This window comes from Colobus angolensis, unplaced genomic scaffold (assembly GCF_000951035.1).
Source record: "Colobus angolensis palliatus isolate OR3802 unplaced genomic scaffold, Cang.pa_1.0 Scaffold100, whole genome shotgun sequence".
Classification (NCBI taxonomy): domain Eukaryota; kingdom Metazoa; phylum Chordata; class Mammalia; order Primates; family Cercopithecidae; genus Colobus; species Colobus angolensis.
The window spans coordinates 1,964,838-1,980,737 of record NW_012110920.1 but is presented as its reverse complement, the minus strand read 5'-3'; the positions used below and the strand labels follow the sequence as shown (position 1 = coordinate 1,980,737).

Below are 15,900 nucleotides of genomic sequence, written 5' to 3'. Positions count from 1 at the left end.
AATCAATATCTCTTAGATTTGAGGGGAGTGTTATTAGAAATGTCTATTACTGGCTTCAGTTTATTTTTCTCAGAAGATGTCTCTATGGAGAAATGAAAACAGGCACTTGAAGATTTAATTGGCACTTTATACACTCGGGATTTATCAATAAAATACACTACAAGCCCAATGGCTGTGATGTTTATTCTTTGTAATTACACCTGAATGTCACAGTCAAAATTTTTGCTTGTGATGACAAAGCTTATTGTCTGCATCGTCTATCTCTCATCTTTTTCCTAGTTATTCCCTATTTTAAAATCTTCAGCCAAAATAAAGTTATCTTTATCATGGAAAATACATCAAAGAGAAACAATGGCTTTAATTGGATGAGGGTTCATAATATTAAGAGTTTTGTCTTTTTAAAGAACTATATTTTTAATTGATATGATAGGAAACTCTGAAATTGTTTGGCAGTGTATGAGGTGTTTAAAATAATAGTTAGAAATGGAATATCTCCAGGCAGTTTGCTAAATAGAAGAGTACGGCAGAAAATGGCTTCAAAAGGAGACGAGAGCTAGAGGTACTCACTAATCCTACCCTTTAAACCCAGCCCTCGAGTTATGCGGCATATAAGACTGTCAAATCACAGACATCATATTTGACCACTGCATGTAATACCATTAATAATAATCAGTTTTAGCCCTTAAACACAAACCTGCAAAGGGATCGCTCTTATAGTATTCCCAAAAATCTTCAAATTCCTTTCGGGCCTCCTCATCCATGACAATCCCTGAGGACTGCTCATTATTTACTTGGATGTAATTTGCTTTCAGGACTATCTCCACTTCACAGCGCACATCTTGCTGAAAGGGCTTCCACCGTTGCATTACAACCCCATAAATAGTGAGGTCATCACCTAGGAAAAAGCACCAAGTGAGTCCAGTGGTAGCATCCTGCATGCTGAGCACAGACTCAAAATGACAAAGGACCAGACATCAGAAATAAATCACTCCCTTACTAGAGTTTACAATGTGTATACTCATCCAGAAAACAATTTAGGGGCAGAATAACACCCCAAATTCTTGACTTTTGTCACCCACAGTCATTTGTATCTGTGAAGTGAAAAGCTGAAGTCAGTATTTCCTATTTTTCATAACCTGCTACATGATAATCATACCAAATCATTACTTTTCACTGGAAAAATAGTTTACTGGATGATTCATTCATCATAGTTACATTGGGTGAAATGTTCGTCCTCTGAGTCTCTAACCATTTAGCTCTCATTTAGAGAAGAGATGTGGGAACTGCAGCCAGAAGGTTAAATAAACTATAATTTGGAGTCAGGAAAAGAGACAACGTTGTGATGACTGGCAGGTAGTTTGGGTTTCTTACATGTTCATTTTTACTTAACTCATTTGTTAATATTCTACTCACTGCCCCTCATCTTTTTTAATGAACCAAAGAAACAATAAACTAAGAAACGAATAAATACGTGTTCTACTTCAAAGCTCCTTCCCACAAAATATGAAAGCACGGGATACAATCCTGCTTGCTCCTTGTTGATGGTTCTATCCTACCTGAGGAAACTCTCCCACCATTCCTGGTAGGCAGAAGCAACTTTTATAGACTTTCCGATGAGGCCCTTGGTATTTATAGGCACACTCGCCTAACATTGCCATCTGTACTTATTACAACATACAATGCAATGCCTCAGTTAACAAGTATATACAAATGTTTGGCATTCGATATTTTGGTACTGGAGAAAGTGGGCCAAAAACAAACATGAAAAAAATCATAATCCTTATCCCCCCAAATTTTGATCTTGCTGAACACAGGGTTTGGACGTGCCCCAACCCCAATCCTGGTATTTATATTTTGCATGATAAACACTGTCTCAGAACTCACAGGCAATTCTTCATTTCCAAGCCTTTGTGCCAATTATATGATATGTGCTGATGAAAAATGCCTTTCACTCTCTAAATTTCAATGAGTAATCTGCATAGTTTTTGATTTCCTAAAGGAAAATGCTAAATGCACGGAACTGGTAGTGCCAATGCACAGAATAGAGGCACATTTCTAGTTTAAGGTGACTTCATACTAAATGGTTACAAACACATTAAGCAAGTGCTTTACAAGTTTCCAAGATCTTTCTAAGCCACTACTTAATGATTTTCAAATCCAATCAGGAATGATGATCATTTACTATATTGTCTGACTCCAAATTTCTAGGTAAAAATGATTGGGGATAACTTTGCATAAGCACATAGAACAATTCTCTGTGATGGTCATTTTAATAGATTATGTTTAGGTTGTTTCTAAACCAGTTAAATGAGGAACTTAACATTTAGATCTATGACCCATAAGTAATAATCTAATGTCAATAAGCAGTGATTATGTGGAAAATATAGAGCACTGAAGCATGGCCAAGAGTACTGACCTCATCAGATTTGGATTTAAATCCCAGCTCCACTGCTCACAGGCTACGTGACCTTGGGCAAATTACTTACCCTTCCTAAGCCTGTTTCTTGACCCACAAAATGTGAATGATTATATTTACATCATAGTACTACAGTGAGAATTAGATTGGATAATGTACATAAATTACTTAATGCAATATCTAGAACACAGTAATTGCTCAATAAATATTAGCTCTTCTTATACTAAATCTACCTTACATTTGTAAAGTAATTAATACCCTTAAAAGCCCTTCAATATATATGTGTTTTCTTTACTCAAATACTTACTGAATGGAAGATTCATATAATCACCAGAACAATTGTGAGGTATACGTGATAGTCCGAGGCAATAGATATTCACCTTAAACTTCTGTATTTTTCAAAAGTAATGTTATAAGCAATGTTGTTTTCAGGAAGCTAAAATTCTTAGTTTTCTACAATCCAGTCTCTCTGTGCCCCTACATAATCTGTGGCATCTTTACTACTGTAGCCATTCCCAGTCAGACCCATCTGTCGGATCTCCTGCTGCACTGACATTTACCAGCACACAACCTCCAACTTCATTACTCTGCACGTGCCAAAGTGGGTTCCTAACTAGATCGTAAATTCCTGAAGGGCAAGGATTATATACCATTTATGTTTTTTGATTCCCACAGAGGTTTATAGCTAAGGATATATGAAAAAATTAGCTATTGATAGATTGCTTCTCTCCATCCTTCATTATTAATGACATTTGAAAGAAAAACAACTTAAGACTTATTTCCAGTACAGAAATAATTCAGTTTAGATGAACTGCATGAAAAGATCTTATTCTCAATTGAAGGATATCTACATGTTCAGGCTGAGCTTATATAAGAACTGCTTTGCTTAGATATTACAGATTTAGGTTAAAATCTAGTCCTATGTGAGCAAGGTATTTTGACATATTCTGGGGTAACTTAGCAGGCAATCCATAATCAAAGCTGTTATCTCATTAGTATACTATTTAGACAACTGTACGTTAATATACGTCAGCTATCTGCACCCTAGAAGAGGTCCCTCACCAGAATCCAAACACACTGGCACTCTGATCTCCAACCTCCAGCCTCCAAAACTGTGAGAAATAAATGTTTGTTGTTGAAGCTACCCAGTCTATGGTGATCTGTTAGAGCAGCCTGATACAGTTCGGATATTTGTCCCCACTCAAATCTCATGTTGAGATATAATCCCCAGTATTGGAGGTGAGCCCTGGTAGGAGGTGTCTGGATCATGCAGGTGGATCCCTCATGAATGGCTTGGGCCATCCTTTTGGTGATAAAGGAGCCCTCACTCTGAGTTCGAATGAGCTCTATTCATTTAAATGTGTGTGAAACCTCTTCCCTCCCCACTGTCTCTCCTGCTTTCCCCATGTGACATGCCTACTCCCCCTCTCCCTTCTGCCATGACTGTAAACTTCCTGAGGCCTCAGAAGAAGCTGAGCCTATGTCTGCACCGTGCTTCCTGTACAGCCTGTGGAACTGTGAGCCAATTAAACCTCTTTTCTTTATAAATCGCCCAGTCTCAGGTATTTCTTTATAGCAACACAAGAATGGACTAACAGCCCAAAATGACTAAAACATCACCCTTCCACAAATACTTTTAAGTTTGATTTCTTCTTAGTCTCCCCAGTGAGGAAAGGGAATACGATGAGTTGAGAGGGACAAAGGAGAGCTTAGGACTAGTCTGGTTGGCCTAAAGAGTAAAACATAAACTCAGAATGACAGTGGAACAATCAGGCTTTTGGAGCTCTCAGATTTCCATAACAGTTCTAAGGCTGAGAAAGTCTTTAAATTGCCTGGAACATTATAGATTATCCAGATCAACTGCCACTGTAAGGCCTAAATCCCTAACAATGTACAGTATATGCTGTGTTTGACGGTCTATGAGAAAAAGAACTCATCACCATCCAAGGCCCATGTTAGACACCTCTAATTATTAGGTATTGAGTCGAAATCTACCTCCTTGTGGCTTATCCCACTGAAACCCAGTAGCATCTTCTGTAATTACAATTCTATTTCTATGTGACAGTCTTCTAACTATTGAAAGTTGGCTGTCATGTCCTTCCTCAGGCTTCTCCATGCTAAACATGTATAGTTCTTCATTGAGTATGGGTTTCAAGTTCCCTCCCAAATAAGGTGATCAGCCAATGAAAGCACTGAGGACCCTCAGAAGACAGCAGACCAAAATCGGTGACTCCTATCATGGTGTCACCAGCACAGAGTAGACAGGAATGATGTCCTTTCTTCTAGGCACCAATAAGACATGCAGCAGCATCTCACAGAATCACATTCTCTAATTCATTTTATAAAAATGCCCACTGAATCCACTACATTTTTTTAAAGTTCCTGCTGTTAAGCTATAGTGCACTGAAAAGAGCCTTAAATTAGGCATCAGTGGTTCTGGATTCATGTTCCAGTTATGCCACATAACTCTCTAAGTGACCTTAGGCGAGTCAGGTTCTTCATTCATAAAACAAGTACCTGGACTAGCTGCTGTTGTACAGGTCTAGCCCAGCTCCCTTCCTGCTATCACTTCCTACCTGCATGCCAGTTTCTATTCTCAAGGTGAGCAATTAAAGCCCTACATTTCCCTTGCCTGTGATCTTGGGAAAATAAAAAGTGGCTTTTCCTAATCAATACTTTAGGACCCACTACACAAGCTAAAAATAAATTCATTCTTACCAGATTTGCAACTATCTACTAAGTCATCTTCCAGAATAACCTTCATAGATCGTGGAATACTTCCAAAAGATAGCCTTTGAACCTAGCAAAGAAAAGAAAACAGATTCTGAGTATGCTTAAATACATGTTAAGTTAAAAAAACTTTAAGTAAGTATTTAAAGTTACTTAAATACATGTTAAGTAACTTTTATAAAAGTTAGAAGTCTAGCAGTACTTGAAATTACTATTTCTATTTCTCTGGTATATCATTCAATTTAATTATAATGGGGATTTAAGTAATTTTTCTTGAAAACTATGTCTACTATCAATTTAAGAATTTACTAAATAAAATACAAATATGGAAAATATCTCCAAATATAATCTACATAATCCACCTTGCAGATGGTCAAAGTAAACGTATGCTACAACTACGAAATTGAATAACAAAGTTAACTTTACCTAGAAAAGAGGGGTATTTCTTTCCTGATCACTAATCAAAAGACCTGGGACAAATCACCCAGTTCCTATGATTACTCCTTAGTAACAGAACCCTAGTTTTATTCCATGTGGGCATGTGCCTAATACAAAGACTGTATTTCCCAGGTTCCCTTGAACATTGAACATAGATATGGTCATATGATGGAACTCTGACTAATGAGATATCATAAGCAGACAGTGCAAGAGACTTGCAAGGAGACTGCTTAAGTGGAGAATTGGTTAGGTGGTAGGCAACTTTGCCTTTTGTTCTCTGACTACAACACACATGTGATGGAGTTGTAGCCAGCATCCTGGCCCACAGCCAATCATCAGAAAAGAAGCCACGTATTAAGAATGGTTGAGGCCGGGTGTGGTGGCTCACATCTGTAATCCCAGCACTTCGGGAGGCTGAGGTGGGTGGATCACCTGAGGTTAGGGGTTGTGAGACCAGCCTGACCAACATCACAAAACCCTGTCTCTATTAAAAATACAGAATTAGCCAGGCAAGGTGGCACATGCCTGTAATCCCAGCTATTCGGGAGGCTGAGACAGGAGAGATGCTTGAACCCAGGAGGTAGAGGTTGCAGTGACTCAAGATCACGCCATTGCACTCCAGCCTGGGGAACAACAGCGAAACTCAGGAAAAGAAAAAGAAAGAAGGAAGGAAGGAAGGAAGGAGGGAAGGAGGAAAGGAGGGAGGGAGGGAGGGAGGGAGGGAAGGAAGGAGAGAAAGAAAGGAAAGAAAAGAAAAAGAAAGAGAGAAAGAGAGAAGAATGGTTGAATAGAAAGACAGGAGTCTGAGTTCTCAACAATGAACTAACCTTGAACTGCCTATCTCTTTAGGTAAGAATAAACCTTTGTGTTTAAGCTGCAAGCAAATGAAAATCAGGCTCACTCTCACTTGTTAAAGAGTGTTTACAAATACTTCATTTAGCACAGCAAATAACAGAGGGTCGATCCAAACTCCAAATCCTATTCACTCCAATGTGATTTTTTTTTTTTCAGAGACAGTCTTGCTCTGTCAACCAGGCTGGAACATAGCTGCACAGAATTCCTTGGCTCAAGTGATCTTCCTGCCTCAGCTTCCTAAGTAGCTGCAATTATAAGCACAAGCCACCATGCCTGGCCACTCCAACGTTTAACAATTTAAGCATTAATTAATCTTCTATCCCTTAGTTAAGAACATTAATTTTCTTCTATTCTTCAGTTAAGAACAGCTAGGGTGGACTTCTTAAATATTCACTTCTTTAATTTTAACATAATTAAGTCATTTCACAACTTTCTTGTCAATGCTCTACCTAAAAAGGATGATGATTGCATGGTTTCTAAAGACTATATTCAGATATATGTGGAACAGTTTCAAGCTTGATCTTTGACAAAGTGGTAACACAAGTCCATTTGTATCCATTCTGTGTTCTCTAAACCTATCAATGTGCCCATAGCTGAAAAACACTTCTTCAAATTTGTTATTTATCTCATTTATGTGATCATTTACCTGTTCCTGAATTTTGATTTCCTGGTAATCTCTACACCTGGTTGGAGATGAAGACAAGCCTGAGAGGCAAGTGAATTTAGAGGAATCACAGCTCTCTAAGCTGGGACACGAGGATGGCCGGCAAAAGGTGTAATACTGCTCAAAGTCAGCCTTGACCACAAACACATGCTTGCATTTGGTACACATGTAATCCCGCTCAAACTCCAGAACCTTCACCAGACTTGTTCGAATCACTGTCCCAGTGACAGATAAAAAGTGTCCCACATCCTTGGTTTTAGGTATGTGTTCCCTCACCAGCTCAGGACAGACAGGCAAACCTGATGGAGAAAACAAAAAAACAGCATCAACTTCAAACTTGAGATTTGACTCCAAGGGATATACTCTTCTCCTGTTTCCTGAAAGATAAATTTTAATTTCAGGGAAAAAAATGACTGTGTGTTACTAAGAAAAAATTAGATCATCAACTCTATTAAGAAAATATAAAGAATTGTTTCAAATAACAGTTATCAGTAGAGTATTTTTTAATCCAGATACTGCACAATGAGCAGACTAGGTTTTAAGGCATGTAGCTGTGATGCTATAATAACCAGGATATTAAAAAGGACTTATTCTCACAAGAGGGCTATCTCAGTAGGATCTAAAGTATATAATTTTAATGGCATTTAACAAAAAATATACTGCCGCTTGCCACACATAAAATTAACTGATGACTCTTTTAGTAAACCACGAAGCTGACTGATAAAGAGATGGTAGCATGACGACCAAAGAGTTCCACAGTGCTAGAAAGTTACTTTTTTAGTCAGATTCCGAATTTATTAATACATACATAGGACAGTGTTTTCGAGCCCTGACTTACCTAGCGGTTTAACCACAGCATCACCTTATCCTACAAAAGCCTCATGTTTTTCAACACTAAAAAACAGGCAACAGAAAAGGTGTAAAACGCCAAAGAAAATTCTTATTCAGTCTGGGCAAAGTGGCTGACACTTGGGAAGCCGAGGTAGGAGAAGCGCTGGGGCCCAGGAGTTCAAGACTAGCCTGGGCAACATAGTGGGACCCCATCCCTATAAAAAATTAAAAAATCAGTTAGGCATGGTGGTGCATTGCCTATAGTCCCAGCAACTTGGTAAGGCTGAGGTGGGAGGATCTCTTGAGCCCAGGGGGTCAAGGCTACAGTAACCATGGTCACACCACTGAACTCCAGTTTGGGGAACACAGCGAGACCCTGCCCCCAAAAAAAAGAAAGAAAGAGAGGGAGGGAGGAAGGAAGGAGAAAGAGAAAAAGAGAGGGAAAGAGGGGAGGGGAGGAGGAAAATCTTATGTGGAAATTCCCTCTTTATCATGTTTGGCTACAATGCACCATTGGGGTGGAAAGATGTTGGCTATGATGATTAAAGGCTAATTCCTAACAAGTTTATTGGAATAGCATCTGTTATGCTGGTTCATGTCTCCTGCCTTGTTCTCAGTATTTAGTGGTTCAAAACCAGGTAAGTACGCCTACTGAAGACCCATCTATCAGACTGTCTAGCCCATGAGAAATGCCATAATAGGAATCATTATACTTTAAGTTTCTATGGTCAGCATATTTTCTCCTGGTTGATACATCTATTCTGAAAGCCAATCAGAAGGTAGTTTAGGAAGTATGAGGGGAAAAAGCAAATTAGTTAGAGTAACTGAATGTTTAAGGTGCCAGGCTATGATAACCTACTGTTACAAGTCTATAGACAGACTTGAATTTTTTCTGTTGGTTGGCTGAAACTCTCTCTCAATACATAGTAGACTGTATGGACAAACAAGGTGGCCATTGCCAACACTTGCCCCATGACTCCTTTTTCTATGCTTCCAAGACTGACTTGCCCATTTTCTAATGAACATATTCATTATTTACATTAATTCAGATTGCATCACATTTTGCCATTAAGGGAGTCATACTTTTGGTTCATATCCTGGAATGTTAAAAAACAAACAGCCCAGAGATTTCTCTCTCTTGTTTACCTGGCCTTAACTGGAATATATGTTATAATACATCTTAACACTGCTTATAGATTATCAGTTACATTTATTTTGCCCCCGACATGAATACTTTAAAAAAATATATGAATACTTAAAAGAAAGTAAGATATAATTCACATACCACAAAATTTACCCTATAAAGTACATAATTCAGTGGTAATTAGTATATTCACAATATTGTACAACCATCACCACTAATTCCAGAACATTTTCATAATTTCAAAAAGCAATCCCGTACCCAGTAGCAGTCACTCCCCATTTGTAACCCTAGCTGCTGGCAACCACTGATCTACTTTTGGTCTTCGTGAATTTACCTATTCTGGAAATTTCACACACAGATGCTCCGTGACTTACCATGGGGTAACATCTCAATAAACCCAATGTAAATTGAAAATGTTGTAAGTTGAAAGTGCATTTAGCACACCTAACCCACTGAACATCATAGCTTAGCCTACCTAGCCAACCTTCAATGTACTCAGAATACTAGCATTAGCCTACAGTTGGGCAAAATCACCTAACACAAGCCCTATTTTATAATTAAGGGTTGAATTTTTCATGTTATTTTTGAATATTATACTAAAAGTGACAAACAGAATAATTTATGGGTGCTCACAGTATGGTTTCTACTGAATCATTTTCACATATTCATAAAGTCAGACAACTGTAAGTCAGGGATATCTGAACAAAATGATATAATATGTGGTCTTTTGAATCTGGCTTCATTTACTTAGAATAATGTTTTCAAGATTCATTCCTGTTGTAACATATACAGTACTTCGTTCCTTTTTATGACTAAATAATATTCCACTGTTTAGATATATCATATTTTGCTTATTCATTTATTAGTTCATGGACATTTAGGTTGTTTCCACTTTTTGGCTATTATGAATAATGCTACTAAAAACATTTGTATGCAAATTCTTGTTTGAACTGTTTTCGATAATTTTGGGCATACACTTAAGGAGTAGAATTGCTGGGTCACATGGTTATTAAAATAACTTTTAAAAATAATTTTATTTTTACATTTGCAAACAGTCACTAAGTGCTCTCTATTGTACATATACAGAAGGATACTCAAGTGGGATATATGATAATTAACCCAATTTGCTTCTTGAAATACAAACAGAATGTACCAACAATTACTTCTAAGAAGATAAGCAAGGTAAAAAGGAGAATAGAAAAAAAATAGGTTAAGAAAACTTACTTAAACAAAAATTCTTTGGGTTTCTGAAATATTCATTTTCTCTTCCTTAGCCATAAAGAAATATCATTTTTGCCTCCCATTTCTAGTCCCCTCATCTCAGTTCTGCTTCAGATGCAAACTGATTGTTCAGTTTAAATGATAAAGTCAATATATTAAAACAAGGAAAATTAAGATCAGGAGAACCACATTACAGAAAATGTGGTGTTACTCTAATGTTATGCATAAATGAAGAATGCCTAATAAGACTACAGACTGCCTAGCATAATTTAGAAAAGTCTTTGGATTTTTGGCCGGATGTGGTGGCTCATGCCTGTAATCCCAGCACTTTGAGAGGCTGAGGTGGGTGGATCACCTGAGGTCGGGAGTTTGAGACCAGCCTGATCAACATGAAGAAACCCCATCTCTACTAAAAATACAAAAAATTAGCCAGGTGTGGTGGTGCACGCCTGTAATCCCAGCTACTCGGGAGTCTGAGGCAAGAGAATCACTTGAACCTGGGAGGCAGAGGTTGCAGTGAGCCGAGATCATGCCCCTGTACTCCAGATTGGGCAACAAGAGCAAAACTCTGTCTCAAAAAAAAAAGAGAAAGAAAAGTCTTTGGATTTTCAATGTGAAGAAGTGATGTATCAAGGAAGTCTTATATAATATAAACTGTATAGACAGACACTTTTTATTTTTGGCTTAAAACAAATCCTGGTTTAAAAACAAAGTTATGTGTAATTTTATTGTAGTTTTATTCCTAGAAAGCTATCTTTAATTTGATAGTGTTTCTTACTGTAAATAGCATCTTAGAATGGAAGAATAAAACACCATATGCCCCACTGCTTTTAGAGTAACCCGAGCAATACATAATGAAGGCCAAATCTTCTTTGCTTTTACACTTCCATGGCTTGCCACAGATCTAAGAATAAGGAACCAAACTTGGCCTGGACTACAGGGCCTTTTGTGACTGGCTTCCTGTTTTATCAAGACTTCTGTGCACTTTTTCACATATAGTGCTCCCTTTGTCTCAGTGCTATCCTCTTCACTCTGCTCCTCAAAAATGCCCACACTAAGAAGCAATGCAGTGGTTAAGAATACAGACTCAGGCCAGGCACGGTGGCTCATGCTGGTAATCCCAGCACCTGGGGAGGCCAAGGTGGGTGGGTCACCTGAGGTCCGGAGTTCGAAACCAGCCTAGCCAACATGCTGAAACCCCATCTCTACTAAAAACACAAAAATTAGTATTTTTGTGGGTGTGGTGGCACATGCCTGTAATCCCAGCTACTCGGGAGGCCAAGGCAGGAGAATCGCTTGAACCTGGAAGGCAGAGGTTGCAGTGAGCCAAGATTTCACCTGTGCACTCCAGCTTGGGCAACAGAGTGAGACTCTGTCTCAAAAAAACAAAGAATACAGACTCGAGCTAGAATGCTGAGGTTTGAGTCACAACTCTGTCACTTACTAGCTGTGTGACCTTGGCCAAGTTGTAACCTCTCAGATTTCTCGTCTATTAAATAACAACAGAACCTATCACATAGGGTAATAAGAAGACTAGAAGAATTCACAGCTTACACCTATAATCCCAGTACTTTGGGAAGCTGAAGCAGAAGGATCACTTGAGGCTAGGAGTTCAAGACCAGCCTGAGCAACACAGAGACCCCACCTCTACCAAAAAAAGAAAAAAAAAAATTTTAAATAACTGAGCATGGTGGCACATGCCTGTAATCCCAGCTACCCAGGAGGTTGAGGTGGATCACTTGAGCCCAGCAATTAGAGACTGCAGTGAACTATGATTGTTGTGCAACTGCATTCCAGCCTGGGCAACAGAGTGAGAACCTGTCTCAAAAAAAAAAAAAAAAAGAATTCATACATGTAAAGTTTCTTAGAATATTACTTGGCATATAGCAAGCACTCTTTAAACATTAATTCTAGTTGGGCACCATGGCTCATGCCTGCAATCCCAGCACTTTGCAGGGCTGAGGTGGGTGGATCACCTGAGGCCAGGAGTTCAAGACCAGCCTGAGCAACATGGCAAAACTCTGTCTCTATCAAAAATACAAAAATTAGCTGGGCATGGTGGCACGTGCCTGTAATCCCAGCTACTTGGGAGGCTGAGGCAGGAAGATTGCCTGAACCCAGGAGGCGGAGGTTTCAGTGAGCCCAGATTGTGCTACTGGACTCCACCTTGGACAACAGAGCGAGACCCTGTCTCAAAAAAAAAACCAAAAAAACCTATCTTGAGTGAGGCATGCATCACACATAAAAGTTTCCATTAAGCTCCCATATAATAATGCTTAATATATACATATGCATATATCTGTAGGCATGCATATACCATCTGGTAAATATTTGACTATATAGCTGTCGGCCATACAGCCCTGAGTTTTTTTAAAGGAAGGAAAAACTATATTCTTTTTGGTTTCCCAAGATCCTAGCAAATGCCTACTGATGTTTTATTTAGTAGTAACATAATTTGTAACTTACTTTTTCAGAGAATTGAAAAAATAAGCTAAATTCACCTGAAACTGATAGGGTCATTTAGGCAGACAGGATTGTATTACTTAAACTGAGCATGGAAAGGTATCTGAAAATAATGGCAGCCTAAAACTATTTCCTAAATACCATTTTGACAACATTAACTAAAGTCCCCCTTAATAATCCTTTTGCAAACTTATTAAAAGGAAATATTGGCCAGGCATGATGGCTCACACCTATAATCCCAATACTTTGGGAGGCCTAAGCAGGAGGATTACTTGAGCTTGGGAGTTTAATACCAGCCTGGGCAAGAGAGTAAGACTCCATCTCTAATTTTAAAAAAAGGTCAGGGCCGGCGGGGACCCTTTTACTTGATCCCATCAAGTGATTATCTAGTACCCTGTTGCATAATGATTAATAATCTTTATAATTTATCCTAGCAAGTGTAACTGCAGATAATATTTTTCATTTGAATTAAGTATTTGGTCTTTTTGGGAATCTTAACTTGCCTCCAAGAAGTTCTACTATAGTGACTCCAGACCTTTTTGGAACTGGGGAAGCATCCTTATTGATTATAAATCACCACTCTTCTCAGATGTACTATAAGGTAAATATTTATTTTTAAACAAAAGGGTGTGTATGTTCTCCAACTTAATAACAGACTGCCCTCAATATTCTGGACCTGCTTTTAATTTTACCAAATCTTTCTTTCATGTAAATAGAATGAGGCTGTACCAGCCTTTATTAAGTTATATAATAACGGCATATTTAAATTTTGTTTTAATTGGGGGGTTGACAGGGACTCTAGAAGTGGTTTGCATTTGAGAAACTGAGGCTCGGTGAGATAAAATAACTTACTAAGTTTCCCAGGTTAGGCATGTAGCCTTTAAATCCAATTCTTCTCTTTCACCACACCATGCCTTCCAAGAAATTATTCCCATGCAATGAACTAAATAAAAATTGTTACACTGTAGTGTCACTTTTTTCTAAAATTCTTAATTCAACTCTATCCATCCTGCTAAAAAATCACTTTTAAAACAGAAAGTGAGAGGCAAGAACTCCTGGAGGCAGGAATTCAAGGACACAGCTTTGCCACCACAAGCTGCTGATTGCTCCGCTGCAGTTTCTTAACAATTAAAATCCTTAATCTGTCATGCATTCAACAAAAATGTATTGAGTAACTGGTAGGTAGACAGCACAATGCTAATACTGATATATAAAAATAACTAATTTCCTAAAACAGTTTTGAAGATCCCTGGACAAGATCTATCACTTTTCTAATTCTTTGTATTACCAGTTATTTTATTGTTAGTAACCATAAAAGCTCATAAAGCTGTTTTGAATTACTATTTTATACACAGATGTGGAAATATAGAGACACACAAGTATACTGCTGTCTCCACACATTCTCCCTCCCCTCAGTGGGCATGACTCACACTTCGTGCCCACAGAACACAATTATTATTCTGCTCTAAAAGAAGTGACCATCAACTACGTAACAGATACATATTTCAAGTATAAATATCAATTATTTCTTAGTGTTCTCAATCTAGTATATTTTCTCAAAGTCTTTCTAGAAGATAGCAAGACAGTAAAATCCTTAACTGATTTACCTGATATCCTCGCATGAAGATTCTCTTTCATGGAAACACCCTCAGACTGAGAAAGGGACTGGAGAATCGTCAAGGCTGACCTTCGCAGTGCACTGTCAAAAACTGTAAGCACTTCATTGGGGAACATGTTGAAATATTCCCCGATTTCCATGTTGGTCTCAAACAGAGTCATGGCATTAACCACAACCGGGTAATGAGCATCTTCATCCCTTTGCTTCAAGATTAGAAGAATATCATTCTTATGGTATTCCGAAACATATGACTCAAACACTTGACCAACCAGTGTAACTTGATCGCTATTCATCTTGAATCTAGGTAACTAAAGAACAAAAAAGGATCATATTATATATTTGATATTCAAGATGTACACACAATTTAACAAAAACGATTGGTTATAAATCACACTGGCTTGGGGTCATACTATTATCACAAAATAATATCTGAATTCAAATCTTAATGAAATCTGAATTATCTGTTACAGTCACAGTACATGTACTTTAAAAATGAGTGAAGTCAAATGTAAGTCAAATAACTATGTTGGTACTGATTATCAAAACCAAAAACAGTTCAAAGCATTTCCCATATCTTTTCCCAAAATTTCCTTCATATTAACCCTGCATTAATATACAGGCATGCACCTAGTAACATTTCCGGACTGCACTTATAAAAGTGGTCTCATAAGATTATAATACTGCATCCTTATTGTACCTTTTCCCTGTTTAGATACATAAATACCATTGTGTTACAACTGTGTACAGTATTCAGTACAGTAATATGATGTACAGGTTTGTAGCCTAAGAGCAATAGGCTATGCCATATAGCCTAGGTGTGTAGTAGGCTGTACCATCTAGATTTGTGTAAATACACTCTATGATGTTCACAGAAGGAAAAATCACCTGATGACAAATTTCTCAGAATGTATCCCAACCATTAAATGACATATAATTGTATTTATTTTACATAATATATGCAAGAGGCCACATTCCATACTCACACATTTGCTCTCAAGTATAAAATCTGAAACATATCTTTTGGCTTAAGTCAGTAACAGTGGAGTTCTTTGCAAGAGTCCTGGTTCTAGGATCTGTTTATATGAACACAGTATCATTTTTTTGTGCTCTCTCACTCTCTCTCTTTAGTTATACACACACACTCACGTGTATTCTGCTATGTAACAGAAACACATACCATTAATCAAATTGACAGCCAGTTCTGACATGAATAATTAACAGACTGTCTTTAGAAATTCATATTGTGAAGTGAATTTGTTTCCTTCTTTCTTTCTTACCCTAGGAAATCTACTGGGTTCTGCAGAAACAGCTGTCAACAATGTAAAGAAAACAGACAAACGTAGGAAGGAAAAAAAAACACTGAGTCTTCAAATAATAAAAAAGTATTACTGAAAAAAAATACAGCATATACCATTACTTTAACTCAATCCCCTGGCACTCTATTAAAAAGTATGTATCTACAGATAAAAAGCACCTACCCCCATTCTATTTTCATGTATACAGACAGATAACAAATTACA

At 37.8% G+C, this 15,900-nt stretch overlaps 1 protein-coding gene across 1 annotated transcript in view; it reads right to left on the bottom strand.

Moving 5' to 3' along the window:
- The window catches only part of MCM9 (minichromosome maintenance complex component 9), a 125,074-nt gene extending 109,385 nt beyond the window's left edge, over window positions 1–15,689 (bottom strand). The window contains exons 1-5 of the mRNA XM_011937308.1: window positions 15,558–15,689; window positions 14,370–14,688; window positions 7,086–7,402; window positions 5,135–5,216; window positions 695–895 (exon numbers count right to left, since the gene is read on the bottom strand). Coding sequence (XP_011792698.1) covers window positions 695–895; window positions 5,135–5,216; window positions 7,086–7,402; window positions 14,370–14,688; window positions 15,558–15,560 — 922 coding nt within the window. The 5' untranslated portion in view covers window positions 15,561–15,689. The remainder of the gene's footprint in view (window positions 1–694; window positions 896–5,134; window positions 5,217–7,085; window positions 7,403–14,369; window positions 14,689–15,557) is intronic.
- Window positions 15,690–15,900: the final 211 nt, after the last annotated feature.